Source organism: Electrophorus electricus, chromosome 6, assembly GCF_013358815.1.
Source record: "Electrophorus electricus isolate fEleEle1 chromosome 6, fEleEle1.pri, whole genome shotgun sequence".
Lineage (NCBI taxonomy): Eukaryota > Metazoa > Chordata > Actinopteri > Gymnotiformes > Gymnotidae > Electrophorus > Electrophorus electricus.
The window spans coordinates 12848797-12867107 of NC_049540.1; the positions used below are offsets into that span (position 1 = coordinate 12848797).

At 47.6% G+C, this 18311-nt stretch overlaps 3 protein-coding genes across 3 annotated transcripts; 2 read left to right on the plus strand and 1 right to left on the minus strand.

The window, feature by feature from the left end:
- Positions 1-106: 106 nt before the first annotated feature.
- On the plus strand, positions 107-12929 carry LOC113577582 (unconventional myosin-XIX). The gene is made up of 23 exons (XM_035527565.1): positions 107-368; positions 3108-3255; positions 4065-4213; positions 5129-5242; positions 5327-5510; positions 5774-5843; positions 5960-6062; positions 6163-6259; positions 6371-6447; positions 6584-6674; positions 6999-7167; positions 7475-7548; positions 7634-7869; positions 8220-8396; positions 8552-8689; positions 9489-9596; positions 9694-9764; positions 9990-10069; positions 10576-10733; positions 10898-11027; positions 11185-11270; positions 11424-11756; positions 11850-12929. Exons 1-23 carry the CDS (start codon positions 249-251, stop codon positions 11961-11963), a joined length of 3027 nt encoding a protein of 1008 aa, XP_035383458.1. The 5' UTR covers positions 107-248; the 3' UTR covers positions 11964-12929.
- Positions 12930-13401: 472 nt separating this feature from the next.
- znhit3 (zinc finger, HIT-type containing 3) lies at positions 13402-15214 on the minus strand. Its single transcript, XM_027010308.2, has 5 exons — positions 14886-15214; positions 14664-14701; positions 14425-14505; positions 14258-14341; positions 13402-13913 (listed from the first exon to the last, which is right to left on the minus strand). The coding sequence occupies exons 1-5, from the start codon at positions 14951-14953 to the stop codon at positions 13714-13716; spliced, it is 471 nt and encodes a 156-aa protein (XP_026866109.1). The 5' UTR covers positions 14954-15214; the 3' UTR covers positions 13402-13713.
- Positions 15215-15335: 121 nt separating this feature from the next.
- c1qbp (complement component 1, q subcomponent binding protein) lies at positions 15336-18300 on the plus strand. Its single transcript, XM_035527355.1, has 6 exons — positions 15336-15640; positions 16256-16406; positions 16561-16651; positions 17011-17106; positions 17671-17796; positions 18073-18300. Exons 1-6 carry the CDS (start codon positions 15403-15405, stop codon positions 18220-18222), a joined length of 852 nt encoding a protein of 283 aa, XP_035383248.1. The 5' UTR covers positions 15336-15402; the 3' UTR covers positions 18223-18300.
- Positions 18301-18311: the final 11 nt, after the last annotated feature.

Sequence of the window (18311 nt, forward strand, 5' to 3'; positions counted from 1 at the left end):
GTCATGGCGGAGGTGTGTCTTCGTGCTTTGCAAAACGTGACGTTGCTGCATTTTCGTGCATTGTCGTGCATTTTCGTGCATTTTCGTGCCGGTATGAGCGCTGTGAACTGCTAGGCGGGCAATCGTGTTTGTCCTTCACGCTGGAAGTTTATTACCGAGCAGTGGAAAAGAGTCGGGGGGAAAAAAATCCAATGGCTTGGTCGTGGGGTTAGAAGTTACTGGAGTCGTGATTTCTTGGCTATTTTCTTATGGCAAATGTCAAAAGCAAAAACTTTTGTTTGAGAGTAAAAGCGTCTGGGGGGAATATAGAAACTTGCGCCAAATCCATGAATTTTCATAAGGGTGGAGGTACACGACATCAAGGAGAGGTACGTTATGCTAAACTTTCTTAAAATAGCATATGGCCGGCGGTACCTAGCTAGCTATCTTACCATTTTGGGCATTCACAACTTTAGTGGATTGTTTCCCTTATTGTGTATATCATACTAGTTAAGGCAGCTGTCCCAATTCTTTCCTAATAATATAGCCGGTTAATGATGTAGCCTACGTTAGCTAGCCAGCCAACTGTAGTTTCTATGGGCTACCAAAGGGGGTCTCTCTCTCCCTCACCCCCTCACCCCCCCTCTCTCTTTCTCTCTCTCTTTCTCTCTCTCTCTCTGTTTTATACATTCATTTATCAGTAGATAAATTCATATTAGATTCATATTGGATACAGCAAATTTAGAAGCAAACTATAAATAATGTTGTTGTGTTCCTAATTATGGATCTGTGTGTGTTGTGCCTGAATTAGGCAGATGTCAGTTTAATCTCACACAGGTCACTATGCCACACTGTAGCCTTGCCCAAGATTAGGATGAGTGTAGTAAACACACCATATTCCGTCTAAAGCACGTTATTCCTTGTATTTACAACCTGCGAATTTGTTCTGCTGTTGTTCTGATCTTAATTGGGCCATAGCACGACCCTGTAGTAGGTGGTGTTTTGTTGAATCCTGAAATAATATGACAAATTCCAGGGCATATAAACTAGAAATTAAAACTAGCTAGCTGTTAATAGGAGCGAATTGAATTAGTCTTCAGCTCAAGTCTTGTGCATGTTGTCTGTGACCCCAGTATCCGAATAAGTAGAGATGCGGTTTTCTGCTCGATATTTCCACAGCTGTGGCGGGAACATGGCCAATAACAGGAACCCAGACAAGTAATCACAGTCAGCAGACTATAAACAACAAATGGCCATGATGGACAGATCAGTTCATGTATTGTTGAAGTATTTCCTCATAGGGTGTCCACATTTTAGAAGTCACATGGTGTGCTGAAAACGACGACTTTAGCATACGTCAAGATGTGCCAAACTCCATCTTTGACATAGCTTGCCTCCTGCGTAACCATGGTAATGGCTAAAACGCAAACGTTTTGCATGTCAGTCTGGTTGAGTCAGGCCTCTTGCACCACACACCTCAGTGTTTTTCCTCCAAAGGTGTGTGCATCTGTCGGACCCTGCGGATTAAGGAGCCTTGCATCCAGTCCGCCAGACTGGGCGTATGGGTGGAGCTCCAGTCTGTTATTAACAGCTTAACATCTCTGAGGATCCCTTCTCTTCATGCCTCTCTTCTCTCACATGGGGAACAGGAGACCCCATCTCACACTTCCAACAGCTTGCTTTAAGGGCTTTAAAGATTTCCAATGCAGCGTCGTTGCAGGTCTTGGTGGAGCGTAGGGGAAGTTTCCCCCCACTGCATAACTGTGTTTTCTATATCGTTTGCAGCTGTTAGTAGCTGGGCAGCAACAAAAATTCCCAGGAGGGCGCACAAATATAGAACGGTTGTCACGTCGACCTTAAATGAGATTTCAAATGCCAATCTTTGTTGGTCCACGTGCAGCACCAGCAGAACTGCACATTTAGATCGAAGAGTCACCCAGGAATGCAGCTTTAATTTGACTAAGGATTATCCGTGAATATAAACAATATCATTAAAATAATTTCTTTGGATATAGAAAAATATCCTCATCACTTGTAGTTCCGTAATTAGCGTTAACTACCCAATAACCAAATCTAGTAGTTGGGTTGCTGCTTATTGCTTGGCCTGAGTAAGGTGGGTTATGATGCCAGCTCAGGGCCACAGAGCACATCAGTATTTAAGGCACTGTTGGGTGTAGTGGTCTACTCCATAGGGTTCTCCTCTGGTTGTGTTCTAACTGTTACTGACAACACAAAGTGTGCTTACACACACAGAGTATTAGGACTAATTTGCAGTGAATCACCACTGGCGGTTCTTTAGTTGGCTGATGGGCGTAATATGGGTCTAGGATCCTGCCCCTGGAGGGCTTTAACCTAATTCTCAAAGGAAGCAGCTATGATTTGATTGTATTATGTAGACCTGCCATACGGTTTGACTGTGTGTGTGTGTGTGTGTGTGTGTGTGTGTGTGTGTGTGTGTGTGTGATCCACCACAGCTGGCTCTGTACCTTGGTTCAACCTTAATTGGCCTCTACCTGGATGCTTTTACATATGTCCACCATTTGAATCACTTTTATTATCACATCACTACATGGCGTGTGTGTGAGTGAAAAACCTATGCATGTCCACACCGCAGTGTAATTAATACGCATAATATACAGTGCAATGTACAATATACACTAGACATTACAATAGATGCTGTAAGATAGACACTATACGATAGACTCTGTACGTACCAAACGGACAATACAAAAGGCAAGACATGGCTCATCCGGCTGTGTTAGTGGTACAGAGTAGTTAGCAGCGAAGTTGACAATAAATCTGCCTGTGAAGAGTGAGCATTGTTCTGCCAGTAATCGCGTACTGGGACAGTGGCTTGTTTGGATCCAAGAATGGTTGTAATTATTAAAGTCAGCTAGTAGCGTTGTTGGATGTAGTTTCGGTTAACATTCGAACCTGCTGAGTGAGCTGTTCATGATGAGAGAATGGTGATAAGCAGGTATTTATACAGTGAAACGCAAAGGGCAAAAGAAAAGTGTCTGAAACTTCACTGCAATTAGCATGTATGTGTGTACGTATGTATACTTACATGAGTAAGTTGTTCTGCCAGTACCAGTAAAGCTGCGTGCGTGCGTGCGTACTCTCTGCAGGTGAATGGCGCGAGAGAGCAGGTCCAGACTTGCAGGCTATCTCTCAATGACTCACTGGAAAGAGATGTCAGAACATTCCTGGTGGATGAAGCTGAGCTCCACACCTACGATGACCTCACCAAAGTGAACCCCTTGACCCCAACCATAGGTATGTGGGCAGATCAGCAGCCAGTTAAGATTTAAACCACTGCAGGTCTCGTATAAGAGGAATTAAAGATTTTAGTACTTTGGTTTTTGGTGCTTGAAGTTTTTACTGAGTGACGTTGCATTTTTCACTCAAATTCTAACACATGCATGCTCCTAACACGTAGCGACAATTAGATCATCGCTGAATTAGATCAGATTTACAATCAGAAACCTTCAGATCTCGTCTTTTTATTTAAGCTCCTGAATCAGATGAGAATTCCAGTACTTAAACGGCTTCTGATGGAGATTGAGGGCTGCACACGGAACCGTCGTTCATGACGGGGTATGACGTTGTTAAAGAATGTCCGTCTCTTGCCCCTGAATCAGGGCAGCTCTAGCTCTAAGACTGCCCTGAGGTAACATGCGTGTCTTCTCAACATGCGTGCACCGGTGAAGCAGATGCGTAGGGCGTACATGGTCGGTCTTTAGATTTTATTCATTGAAGGGCTTGTGACGGTTTCTTGTGTTCCTTTCCATCATGCCAAGGCTGGTTGCTTAACTGCGTGTCCTTTAACGATTGCTGCTGGTTTGTTTTGTTTTGTTTTGTTTTTTTTCTCCGAACACAACCACTGCAGGTGTGATGAATTCAGTTCCCAGATCGTCGATGTTCGATGTGTAGGAATGCGTTGCTTTTCATGAGATGCTGTTTGCTTACTGACCAATAATGAATGCGCTGTTTATGGTATTATTCCTGAGCTGTAACTTTGTGGGTGTGTGTGTGTGGGTGTGGGTGTGGGTGTGTGGGTGGGTGTGGGTGTGTGGGTGTCATAGTGCTGAAGTGCCTGCAGGCCCGTTATGGGGCGAGGGTGTTCTACACACGCGCGGGCTGCACCCTGGTGGCCCTCAACCCCTTCCAGCCTGTCCTGGACCTCTACTCCCTGGACGTGATGCACAAGTACCACGCCGCTGCCCAGCCGCAGGTAAACCTCCTGCACCAATCAGAATCAAACGAGCCCCTCATACCTTTGTGCACCTGGAGAAAATCCTGTGGACTTGTGAAACTGGAGGAATGGGTTCCTAAAAGTTCTTTTCATAACACATCTGCTAAATGTTATCTGCTAAATGTTATCTTCTATATGGTTCGAGTACCATTAGCCTGAATTACCAGACATGCACATGGACATTATGCATACTGTGCCATATTGATTAGCATTAACTTGAATGCATTGGTATATACTTTATCAAAGGTTAGGTGATTGAAATATAAGCGTCATCAAAAGCAAAGTGACTGAACTGCAAACATCGTTGCTGTTGCAATGTGCCACCGTCCAATGACCTTGAAAACACGAGCAAACATTTGCATGCCTGCTGTGATGACCCCAAGTAGGCTGAACACAAAGACATAGAGAGTGACGTTTTCAGTGTCCAGTCTAACCAGCTTTCATGAACTTCTTTAGAGTTTCGCACTGCCGTTCTACCTTAATTATTGCCGCAGGTGGCCGTGGGGTTGTTTATTACCGGGTGCTTAGCACTGTGCTACTGCAGGACAACCTTGGCTGGGCTAACTGTATTTGTTTAGCCCTTCGGGTGCATTTCAAGGTGAACTGCGGATCAGGGCGTCTACCAAAACAAGCTAACGTGGCGTTTGACCTAGCGGGGTGAACTTCCCAGGCTCGGCTTAACGGGGCAGCGTAGGTGTTTGTGGGATCCTCCTTAGCCATGTTTCAAAGTGACATCAAAATATGTTTCATTATTAACTTTTATTTATTTGTTTTGTTGTGAGATTTCTGTTTAGACCTAAACCTCGAGGGAAAACCGAAACAAAAAAGCATTGTCAGTTTTGAAAAGGAGGCTGGAAAGTGCCCTTCAGTGCTTGTGTGTCTGTCCTCGTGCAGGACCTTAAGCCGCACATCTTCATCGTGGCGGAGGAGGCCTACAGGAACGTGCGGGGCCAGGTGGAGCCCGTCAACCAGTCGCTAGTGGTCTCTGGGGAGAGCGGAGCCGGGAAGGTGGGTAGAGCTCCACCACTTCACCCGTTCTGACATGGTCCGGTTCTCCCGTCGTTGACGGGCCACCGCGTTTCTCTTCCCCAGACGTGGACGTCGCGCTGCCTGATGAAGTACTATGCTACTGTGGCTGCCTCCCGCCACGGGTCCCGCCTCCCGCCACGGGTCCCGCATCCCGCCATGGGTCCCCCCTTCTCCTGCAAGTCTCAGGACACGGTGGAGAGGATTGAGAGACGCGTGCTGGACTCCAACCCTATCATGGAGGCTTTCGGTGAGCGCGAGAGAGCTGCGCAACAAAAAGAAGACTGAGATGCAGGGGTGGGTTTTGAGAGCTGACGTCATCAGAGAAAGGTGCAGAAGCGTAAGGAGAGGGCGTTGGAGGGTGAGACCGTGCAGACAGCAAAAGCAGAAACCACTTCGACCGTGACGGAGAGTGAACCTCCATTCCTCTCTGTTGATCGTTTTCCAGACTTAGCTTTGGGACTCTAATTCCAGCATGTTGCTTTCTTCCTCTCCCCTTTCCCGCTCCGGCAGGAAACGCTCGCACGGTGCGCAACGGCAACAGCAGTCGCTTCGGAAAATACATCCAGCTCCAGCTGAACAGGTCATTCCCGTTACGCCCTCTGCGCATTTGCTGTCTGCCTTTTGTGTTGCGTCACTGCCCGCTGACGCCCGATCTGACGTGATGATGGCGGGCGGGGCTCGGTATTCCTCCTGCAGTTCCCAGCTGCTGGTAGGGGCGTCGGTGCAGACCTACCTGCTGGAGAAGACCAGGGTGGCCTTCCAAGCGGCTAACGAGAGGAATTTCCACATATTCTACCAGGTGAACGCGAGACCTCCATGTAGTCCAATCCCACGGTCCCGTCTAACAAGGCCGTGGGGCCACCGTATTTATCTGCTTTTCTGCTCTTCTTGCGGTTCAGATGATGAAAGGGGCAACAGAAAAACAGAGGCAGGAGTGGGGGATGCAGGAGGACCAGACGTTTGCCTGGTTGCCAAACGCAGAGAAAACCCTCGAAGGTTCCCATACGTCTCTTTGCCTCGAGGTCTTAGAATAGGTTCGGAATATAGGGAAATGTGATTTTTTGGTGTCGTTTTTCCTTTTTTTTTTTTTTTTATATATCTCAACAGAGGATTTTTTCCAAGAAACGGTGGAAGCCATGGCCAGCTTGGGCATCGACGTGGACAAGCGGGCACAAATATTCAGGGTGAGATGAGACAGCAGATGCCAAGCCCTGAAGCTCACCTCTTCCGTCATGCCCACATGTTGCCTGACCGCCTGTGTTCCCTCCCTGCCTTTCGCATGCCCTTCTGGCGACGTTTCCGTAACACGGTGGCGTGCAGCTCTTGGCAGGCATTCTGCAGCTGGGGAACGTCCGCTTCCGTCCACCTGCCTGCGAGTCTAAGCGCTGTGAGCTCGGCGAACAGTCAGAAGGTAGCAGATCATTATCCGTTATTTGCTGAGCACATTCTGCTGTTCCACTCCCTGTATTCTCTTGCAGCCGAGCTGGTGCTTGCTAACGTGCAGGATTGGTTCTCTGGTTTCTCTGAAAAAGACATGGACTTTAAAGCATTTTCTTCTGAGAAATTGTGACCCACAGGATGTCTTTGTCAGTGCAAGTTGATCAGTAGGGTGGCGTTTCTCATCGCTGTGCTCAAAGTGTAGAACTCGACGTGCTTGCGAGTTTTTATTTTTACCTCCCATGATCGCATCCGCGCCTGACGTCGTGTGTGTGTGTGTGTGTGTGTGTGTGTGTAGGTTCCCTGCGGAAGGCGGCAGCCCTGCTGCGTGTATCCCCTGACGAGCTGGAGGAGCGTCTGAGCGTGCAGCGTCTGCACGCGGGTCGGCAGGGCGCCCTGCTCAAGCCCTGCTCTGCGGGCGAGTGCGCCGTGCGCCGGGACTGCCTGGCCAAAGTCATCTACGCCCAGTGAGCTGAACTGCACCCACAGCCACGCTCCACCCACACCACACCTACAACACACTTCACCCGGGACCGCACTTAATTAAAATATTTAAAGCTTTATTTTAATGACCTTAAAATATATAACATGACAAAGCAGATAAAAGTGATTACGTCATGTCATAGAAACCGATCTTTGTTGATCACGGAAGGAAACACCTTATTTAAGTGCTGTTATTGTTTTTTATTTATTTATTTAGTGTGTGTGTGTGTGTGTGTGTGTGTGTGTGTGTGTGTGTGTGTGTGTGTGCGTGCGCGCTGTTCTGTTCGGCAGCCTGTTCGAATGGCTGGTCACCTTCATCAACGGCAGCATGTGTGCTGACGATGCCAGCTGGTGCACCTTCATCGGTACGCAAGCTACTCGCCATCCTCCCTGCGTTGCGAACAGAAAAGTCTGATAAATCTCTGGCACGACCTTCCCTCCCTCCCGCAGGCCTGCTGGATGTCTACGGCTTCGAGCGCTTCCCGCTCAACAGCCTGGAGCAGCTGTGCATAAACTACGCCAACGAAAAGCTCCAGCAGCACTTTGTGACGCTCTATCTGCGCGCCCAGCAGGAGGAGTATGTTTCCGAGGGCATGCACTGGTCCATCGTCCGTTACCGCGACAACCAGGACTGCCTGGACCTGATCGAGGGCAGCCCCTCCAGCATCTTCTCCCTGCTTAACGAGGTGCGGCTGATATCCAGTCCTTGGGGACCGTTTGGCTATGTGTTTTGTTTTTTGTTTGTTTGTTTTGTTTTTTTAAATTCTGTTTCGGGTCCCCCCCGAAGCAGGCCGGGCTACACTGCATCATAACTGCCTGGACAAGGACCGGGGACGAACCGGGGGGCCCACAGGGACCGGATCAAAGACTCTGATCTAGCGTAACACAGCAGAGTACGGCCACAGTCCCTGGTGGTTGTGGGTGGTGTTCGGCATTGTACGGCGCATGGTGTGGTGTAGAGCGGTGTAGTAAGGGTTTGTTGTGGAGACGCACCGTGTGTTCTGGTTCGTCCTGAGCTGTTCTCTCCCCTGTCCAGGAGTGCCGCCTGAACAGGGCGTCCGATGCCGAGCGGTTGAGCAAGCGCCTGCAGACCGAGCTCTCGCGTAGCAGTAGCGTGAGCTGGGACAAATTCAGCACCCAGCCGCACTTCACCGTGGCCCACTACGCAGGCGACGTCACCTACCACGTCCATGGTATGATGGAGAAGAACAAGGTACTGTGTGCGTGCGTGAGGATGCATGGAAAAGCACTCAGCTAAGCAGGAGCAGTACCTATAGAGCACACGTAGACTACTGTGTGTGTGTGTGTGTGTGTGTGTGTGTGTGTGTGTGTGTGTGTGTGTGTGTGTGTGTGTGTGTGTGTGTGTAGGACCCAGTTCCCCCCGAGCTCCTCAACTTGCTGCAGCAGTCTGAGGTGCCCCTGTTGCAGAGCCTGTTTGCAGGTTCAGGCACCGAAGGACACGGGCCCCGAGGCCCCAGCAAAGTCACCGTCGTCTCCAAATTCAAGGTAAACCGGGGGGCCATTCCGTCAGGGGCGGGGGGGCCGAACCAACCCCCCAGAGCGGAGGTAGTCGCTGGAATCCAGTCATACGAGCCCTGAACTGAGCATAATGGGATATGGAGGCTTTCGTCAAGAAGGGAATGCCTCTGGTTCTCCGAGGGATGAAAAGGTGGAAATCTACCTGCCACTCTGTACACCACAACCTGTCTGTGTCTGTGTGAGCCCAGGTGTGGTCCGTACAATAATCTCTGATCCTTCCAAAATCACTGCTCCGGTTGCCACGTGTGGGGTTTGTGTGACTGCTTTGTTTTGTAACGCGACCGTGTTGACTTATCGCGTCGCTTGGCTTTTCGTGGAGGACAAATCCCTGCGGCGTATTTCATGTAATCCATCCATCTGTCCGTTCGATGGGCCCATGTCTGCACTCTTCTGCATCACGGCGTGTCTAATAAGACCACACGTGCATAGGGCGGAAGCAAAACGCACGTCTCTGCTGACCTGCGTGGCTACGGTCATTCTCCTTATTCGCACACGTTCCTACATGGTGGAATGCCATGTATACCAAAAGGTGTGCTGTTTGCCACTCGAGTGTTCTTCCACTCGATCCACGATCCATGTGGTATCCTTCAGTGTGAAAGCGAACCAGAGATGACGAGCCCTGCCCTCGCACGAACCGGCAATCGGTTCCAGGGGCAGACTCGGGCTTTCGGAACAAGTGTGAAAACGCGTCATTTTCATGTGCTGCTATTGTGATTGCTATTGTGATCACCCACAGGAACTGTGTGTTGCGCGTGTGTGTGTGTAGAACTCACTGGAGAGTCTGATGAGGATTCTACACAGCACCACTCCACACTACACGCGCTGTATCAAACCCAACGCCGACTGCACTCCGCTCTCCTTCAAAGGGGAAGAGGTGAGCACCGCCGCCCCTCCCCTCTGCCTCCGTCAGCCCTGCGTGCGCGCCACTGACGTGCTGTAGCTTCACGGTGGCCTGTTGGCTGTGTTCCCAGGTGATGAGCCAGCTGGAGGCCTGTGGCCTGGTGGAGACCATCCACATCAGTGCAGCAGGTTTCTCCATCAGGTACCGCACACGTGCGTGTGTGTGAGTGCGTGTGCGTGCCAGCCAAGAGACAGTGACTACAGTGTGAATGTTAATGTACGACGTACAGTATACAGAAAGGTTATGGAATTACTGTATTACAAGGTTTTATAAGATGTACAGTGTACTGCATATCTGTGTCTGTCTGTGTGCCCACACACACACACACACATTCGCACACTGCCATTCACGTCTGTATTCCTGCAGGATTCCCTATGGCAGCTTCGTCCAGAGATATGGGCTGATCACCAGCGCTTGGCTCCCAGCTCAGACCAGTCACGAGGAAGGTGCGAGGGCATTTCATCTTGCTCTCCCCGTCCCGTCTGCCTGCTGACTTAATCTCGCTCACTCTCTCACACACACACACACACACACACGGACACTCGCTCGCTCGCTCACTCCGTTCTATTCAAGTAGGGTGAGTGGGTTAGGTGGTCTCAGCACCAGCTGAGCGAGGGGTCTGGGTGTAGGTCTGAGCGCTTGGGTTTTAAATGCTCCACATTCTACCGTATTTTGATTACTGGAATTTGCATGCAGCCAAAATCTTGGAGATCTTTTCTGAATGGGTAAAATCAGTGGATATCAGCATGATTCCACATGTAGGGGTTTCCCCCTCTCTAACTGTCTAACTCAGTCACACACACACACACACACACACACACACACACACACACACACACACACACACACTCTTTCTCTCACACTCCTTCACTATCACACACTCTCTCCATAGGCAGTGAGGTTCTGAATCATGTTTCTGTTTTATTTTTTATTTCTTCTCGGCACTCTCCAGACCGTCTGGCCCTCGTCGTTCAGGACATCCTGAGTGCTGTCCTGATGACGAGTCCTGCCGGGCTCTCCTCCTCTTCCTCCAACAACAACAACAATAACAACACCACCACCACCATGGTGCACTGTGGGAAGACCAAACTGTTCCTCACTAATCCCATGGTAATGACACCTCAAGATGGTCAGCATTTGATTGGTAATGGCTGTTAAAAGGTGTCAGCGAACTTTGCAGACAGTCCTGTTCTTTTTGAGTCGAATGATGCTGGTTGCCATAAAACGAATGCTGAAATATCTCGAACCGTGCGTGCGTGCGTGTGCTCCTCTAGCTGGAGCTTCTGGAGGCTCACAGGAACAGGGTGCGCTCTGCCAAGGCCTTCTGCGTGCAGTGCTGCTGGCGCAGGTACCAGCGGCGCCAGCGGGCCGTCAGGACCCAGCGTGCCACTCGCATCCAAGCAGGTGCGGCACCTGGCGCTCACCCCCACGCACAGCTAAGAACGGCACTTTTTACGGTTGTGTTGTGATTACGTGGAGCTAGAGTTGCGGCACTTTTGTTCCAAGATGATAAATTTAAGAGAGTTGTGCAAGGACTCGGCTGATGTGTGTATTCTTTCAGCGGTGAGGGCCTGGCTGGCGAGGAGGGAGGTGAGAAAATGGCACAGAGCTGCCTCAGTCATACAGACCAGATGGAGGTCTTGGAGGGTGAGTGATTCCGTGATTTCGGGCGGTGGTGTGCAAATGGTTGTATTTTGCGTGTTACTTTTGCAGACCTTTTTTCTCTCACTCTTTGGCCTTTTCCCCCCAACTCTACCTCTAAACCGCTTACACACACACTCACTCACTCTCATTCTCTAGACTTGGATGGACACCCTGGCCAAGGAGGAGCTGGACGGCGCCGAGGAAAAGTGCGAGGAAGAGTTTCGCCCCATGCCCCCTCTGTCCCATGCGCCAAGGGAGGGGCACCCTGCGCAGCCCCCCAGCGTGGGGGCACCCGTGGCGGTGTGCGCCTGGCCTCTGGGCCTTGCCCTGGCCTGCACCCCACACCTCACCCTGACCTTCACCGCCACCGGCTTCCAGAGGCTCGCGTCCGCGACGGCCGCCCTGAAGATCCCCTCCAGGCAGGGAGAGTACAAGGTGGAGACCAATCAGTTCGAGCGGGGCGTGGCCTCCATCAGGGCACAGCCACGGGTGAGAGGCCTGCGCTGGCGGACGGCGCCGTTGCGTTTGGCACATTGCTTTCCATGGATTTGTACATCCCCGCGCTGTGCTTTATGTCCCCAGGGTTCCGTGAAGCTCCACGCGAGGCGCTCGCCTCTGCACTACGCCCATACGTACCCGGGACATCACCACGACGGAGTGGCCGGTTTCAACCAGATCCTGCTGGAGCAAACCTGATCCCTCATCACTCAGTTCCCAAGCCTGCACCCAGTCCATGCACCTTTCCAAAGCACAAGCAGGAATGCAAGATAAAGTAGGGAGACAGTACAAGGTCTGTTTTAAGTGTAGGTGCCTTCCGTTCCAAATGGAATATTGTCCAGCTGCTGTTGGCTTTTTTTAATGTGTATTTATTCAGGGAATTTCACTTCCTGCATAAGGCTTGTTTCATACCTGTCTAACCAATAATGGTTGTGGTTTAAATTCTGCTTGTCATCTTGAAATTACAATATATGACTGAGATTTATTTAATTACAGATGTCATGTTAATTAACTGAGATTTGTGGGTATGAAGACAGTTGAGATCAGCTCAGATTTAGGTTTAGCCTAAATTACAGGTAATGGCGATCACAAAAGAAAGATTTTGTGTAAACTTTTTTTTTTTTTTTAAGTATTTTAATTTTGGTTATGTATATGCAAAAGCACCAACTAGTGGACCAGCAAATAATCAAGTATTACTTGAATTTATGATTCCTTGTTCATCAGCGGTGAGGGATGGTGCGGCATTAACTGGAACATGTCCCTGCCATTTTGTGCTGTATACTTTGTGTACGGTTTTGCTTTAAGGCTTTCTGCACAAGAACAGGGAAACGTGGACCTTGCCTTGTAACCTCTGTGGCTTTGGTTTCCCTTTTGTACTCTATTCTCAGGCTGAAAATGAATCACATACCGGGTCCTCACATTACTGCCATACTTACCTGAACAATAAAGAAAACACAAACGCTCTGTTGTCTCGTGCTGTTGATGTCTTAGTAATACGAGTACGTTTTGATTACGCCGCATGCTCTAATGCTATGTGCCTGTTTACACAAAATGAATTTGATTGCTCTTCAGGTTAGAGTGGTAATAGCAGTTGACATTAGCTGAGAAAAAAACCCCAAATCACATTTACCTGACACTTTTATCCAAAGCAATTCACAATTATGACTGAATACAACTTGAACAATTGAGGATTATGGGTCTTGCTCAGGGGCCAACAGTGGTAGTTAGGCGGTAGTTAGGCATGAAGCTCAGCCACCACTGCCCCTAATGGTCAGAGCATTCAGGTATCACATACCTTAAATACTATTTAAAAATACTGTTGAGTGTGACTCAATGATTTCAGGAGCTCAGTGCAATGAAGGACCACTTACTTTTGGCATCTGTGTTTGAAAGTTTTGAACTTTTGAATACTGTTTTTAGAATAGAAAAAATTGGGATAAATATACTTTCTTTACTGAGATGCTTTGTGATTATTCATATTTTAAGAAAGCATGACCATTTGAGATATTGAAGGCAAAACAATTTTGTTTTGTTGTTAGGTTTGCCTATTATGTCCTTACCGTTTACATTTCCATGTTACTCCAGGTCTTCATCCTTGTCAAGATGAGGAAGGATTTTCAGAGTTCAGTCTTAGATTAAAAAAAAAAAAAAGTTTATTTGGTCAAAGTGAATGGAAAAATCATAGATTAGTTAGACTTAGAAAATAGAGCAAACTTCACAAATCCATACTTGCAATCAGCAGTCTTAAATGGCCAAGGTTCATAGCCTTTTAAACACTAAGCACCCATCTACCACCTAGAAAAATGTTCCTTCCATGTTACTGATGCAGCATGATTAAAAAAAGCACTAAATCCCAGTTTGTGTCCCCAGTTCCAGCCTACTTCTCCCCATGCTGGTTTGTACATATTTCAGGACTTGTCCGGTTAAAGCTCTTCTCATTCACTTTAGCTCAATATCCATCGTCGATTTCTTCTGCTTCTTTTTCTGTCGGTTCAATGATTTGCAAGCACTGGTCTGCAAATTCCACAAAAAGCGGCTCCTGCATGGCCTTCTTCATTGCTTGTGCCTTGTCCTGGGCAGAGTCTACCATCAACATCAGCTGCCTGAGGTGCGGGTTGCGCAACAGGCTCATCAGGGTCTCCGATTCACCTGCATCAACAGAGGGAACCAGGTGAACGACAACACGCACATCAACTAACGTCTCGAAGTAAGGGCAGATCTGAACTGATATGATAATTAATATTTTAGATGTCGACATGCATGTACCATTTCGTGCATGCCATCCACCTTGATTATATCTCTGCAATACATAGACTTGCCAAATTTTAAATCCTTATTTCCTGGATTTGCACAGGGCAACCACAAGACATTACTCCACTGCAATTTATTTTCTGGTCTCTATTAAGCTAATCACAAAGCACACTCCATGTACCATTATAGGCTACTGTAACCATAGTAATATACTGTGTAATTCACCTACACAAACACAGTACCTAATTGCTGAAGTCTGGGCAGAGGAACCTTGTCAGACTGGCTGTCCTCGTCGAGGAGATCGTCAACAGTCCATGGCTGTTCAGCTAAAGTCACACGAAAGCTTTTTGAAGTACATCATTACACCAATAAACTAATAAAATATGAAAGCTGATTCGCGAAAACACACCACTGCTCTGACAGACATCTGGAAACGCTGTCGCAACAGTTGTAGCAGGACGCGCTGTGTCTATAACTAGTTGGCAGGAGTCTACAGAAAAGAAAGGTGAAGTTACGTTTTAAAAGGCCTCTCGTATTTATTAACATCTGAACAGTCGTGTCATTTAAGCAACTCTGACGACCAATGGCTACTTACAGAAAAAAAAGCCCAAATAAGATTCGACATGTCGAAGAAAAAACCCCACTTACCATCACTTTTGTGTTTTTTGAAGCAACCCAGCGAACAGCTATAACAAAAAAGAACAAAGTCACAGACGTGATTTGTATTTGAGAAAAAGCAGGCCGCTAGCTAGCCCACTCAGCTAAACTAAATCATTTTCGTGGTTTCAAGATGGCTAGCTGGCTGACCACCCAAATAACACCACCTATTAACTAGCTATAATATGCACGTATATAATTACAAATACTTACTATTTTACTCTGCATACAGGGCATCTGTATTTCGGAATTTGATCGTTACACACTCCACAAAGCTGCATGCCTCCCTGATCTAGCGTGTCTAGCTAGCTAATAGCAAAACAAACTGTCTAGTTAACTAACTAGCTATGGTTTACTGTTAAAATCGACCCGTGAAGAAAATAATCGCAATAGCCATGGATATCTATATAACTGTGTACCCGCAACGAAACTGAAGTCGCCGATGAGACGGTTTTTTTTTTTGTTGTTGTTTTTTTAACCATGTAATGTGTACAATTAAACGCGTCCGCACGTGTCCCCCTAGTGCGCCTCTGCCCCTTTCGCCATGCTGCAGACCTTTGACGTGTTTCCTGCTTGTCCTCGTATGTTTCCGGTGCAAAGCTCGAAGCTCAAACCGCGAGGTTACCGTGTCCTTCCGCACGTGTTTGCAGCGCACAGGTACCGGTCGCGTCGGTGGAGCCGCGGAGTCGTCGTCGTCGTTGTTGTCGTCCGTCCCGTCCCCGCCGCAGCCATGCTAAAGTCTTTCGCTCGCGCGATGAACGTCGCAGCTCGCGTTTCAAACAGGGCCACCGCCGCGCGAGCCCCTCGAGCCGCGGAGCCTCTCGCGCGGTCCGCGTCGTGCGGTCCCTTCACGCGCTCCGTCTGGATGCTGTGCCACAGCGGCTCTCACGGAGGCAGGCCGCGACTGATCCCCTCCAAGAGTCTCCTCCCGTCGGCGTCGTGCGGTTGCGGGGGTCTTCACACAGACGGTAAAGTGCGAAAGCTGAGGAAAAATGGCCCGCTCGTGGGACATTTTCACGCGAGACTCAGCAGCTGTACCCGGCGCTCTGGCTCGCTGGGTGGCATGCTAAGTTAGCCTTTTAGCTACATCCAAAATTGTAGCGTTACCCGTGTCTGGGTTCCTAATAACGTAAACTGGGTTTTGGGCGTATATATTCGTAAGTGTTGTCTACTCTGTTGAATATAGTTAGCTGTATCAGCTGTCGTTACGTCTCGCCTCGCATGAGGTTTAGCGAGTTTCTGTTCTGTAATGGGCAGCAGTCACTAGCTCGTCAGTCATCACCAGAATCATCGTGTACTTGACAGTAGAGATCACGGCACAGCGCTGCTGACTAGTTAATGCTGAATAGGGATTTGTTCTGAATATCGGATTAAGCCACAATGGTTTCAGGGCACTTGGCATTCATTGATATCGGTTGTCAGTGTTGTTACCTTGACCAGCATTGATGACACTCAAGAATAGTAAACTGCACCTCAGTTATATCTGGAAACATGTGCACGTGTGTCTTTCAGACTTATGAGCAAGGTTTGTGGTGGGAGAGCCCCACGAAATATTACTTATGATAATTTCTCTCATCTTCCAGGTGACAAAGCATTTACTGAGTTTCTCTCTGATGAGATTAAAGAGGAAAAGAAGATCCAGAAAAGCAAGACCCTTCCCAAAATGTCTGGTGGATGGGAGCTCCAGCTAAATGGCGCTGAAGCAAAACTTATTCGCTCTGTCTCTGGAGAGAAGTAAGATTTCAGCATACATATTCACATGCCACGGTTGTGCTTTTTTTATATGAACACCTACTTTAACTGAACTTGGAGTCAGATGTTGGGATATTGTGCGAATTACTTACTAACTGGGCTTGAGGATTGAAATTATTTCTTTCCTGTTTGACAGAGTGACGGTCACGTTCAACATAAACAACAGCATCCCCCCGAACATGGAGGAGGAAGAGGCAGAGCAGGGCCAGAAGGCAGAGGACAGTGAGGTAGAGCCTTCTCCCAGTGTAGGAAAGACCCACAGGATTGTGCTTGACATTGACGCGTCCATCAGCCTGCAGTATTACTGGTTATGAGATTTCTGTTCTCAAGCTCAGACCCGCATGACTGGGATCTGGAACTTATGTGGACTGAAAGTCTATATTGTTGGCTTTGGATTCTCATTCAATCAGAAATGATTCTGAAGTGCAGATTTTTTAAAAACTGTCTGAGTACTATACTTGTATAGTATTACAGATGTTGGTGTCTTGCATAGTTGTATTAGTAGCTGGTTAACTGTTAAACTTCTCCAGTGCCAGATTGAACCATTTGATATTGTTTCTTTAATTTTTGCTCTCTTGTTTTTCAGCCTGAAATTGTCTCAACGCCCAACTTTGTTATTGAAGTGGTGAAACAGGGTACCAAAAATTCCCTGGTGTTTGACTGTCATTTTCCAGAGGATGAGGCAAGTCCCTACACAACTGAAGCTTCTGTTTTCATTAAAGTACTTTTTAGTGTCTATTTTCCCACCCCATGCTTATCATTTACAATCATACATAGCACTACATAGCCAGTAGACAGAACCTGCATAGTAGTGGGACATTATTTACTACAGAGAAATCATACTGTGTATGATGATCAATGGGAAAGCATCTATTTTAACAAGGCCCAGTTTAAAAAGCAGCAGGCCTTTTAAATCAAATCTCTGAACATTTCAAATCATTACAGCCTCAGTGGTAATGTTTCAGTGCCTCATATTCTCAGATTTTGTTGTGGTCCGATTAGCTAACACACTTCTAGCCTCTGCTTTTCTGATGCACAGGTGTTCTCACCATGGACACACTGTTAATTTTTACACCACAAACACATTTTTGTTGCATTTCTTGATGCAACACTACAGTGGAGAAAAAAAAAAACTAAACATAGCACACTGTTATATAGATATTGTTATATAGCTTTTGTCTGGTGTGAATAGCTTAGTGTTTTGATCTGCCCACAACATGAAAATTCAATGTTTATTCCTGAGCAGATTGGTCATAGCGAAGGTGAAGAGGAAAGTGATATCTTTGCCATACGGGAGGTCAGTTTCCAGCCTGACGGAGAGGCAGACTGGCACGAGACCAGCTACACACTTAACACAGACTCTCTGGACTGGGTAAGACCCTGGGTCATGTATTTAAAAAAAAAACAAAAAAAAAAAAAACAACCCCACCTTGTTCAGGACAGTTTTGCCTTGTAGTTGTTTGAAAAATGACATTGCGAGGGTGCTTACTGACGTATTCTGCGGGGTATTTGATCAGTCAAGGTGCTTTCAAATTAGATTGTTTTCCCCAGTAGATTTTCCCCAGTAGAGGGAAGATATTTAGTACCAAATGAGGAATTGGGATGAAGCGTAGAGAGGAATGCGAGTTTTAATCTGTAATTTCCACAGGCGCTGTATGACCATTTGATGGACTTCTTGGCTGACCGGGGCATTGACAATGCATTTGCGGATGAGTTGATGGAATTAAGCACAGCCTTGGAGCATCAGGAATACATCAAGTTTCTGGAGGACCTCAGTAGCTTCATCAAATGTCACTGAGGTTCATAGAGGTTTTGCAGTCTCTACTTCTAGCTAACCTGAAATATTAGTGTGTTAAATAAAAGGTACAACAGCAAACATGTTTTATA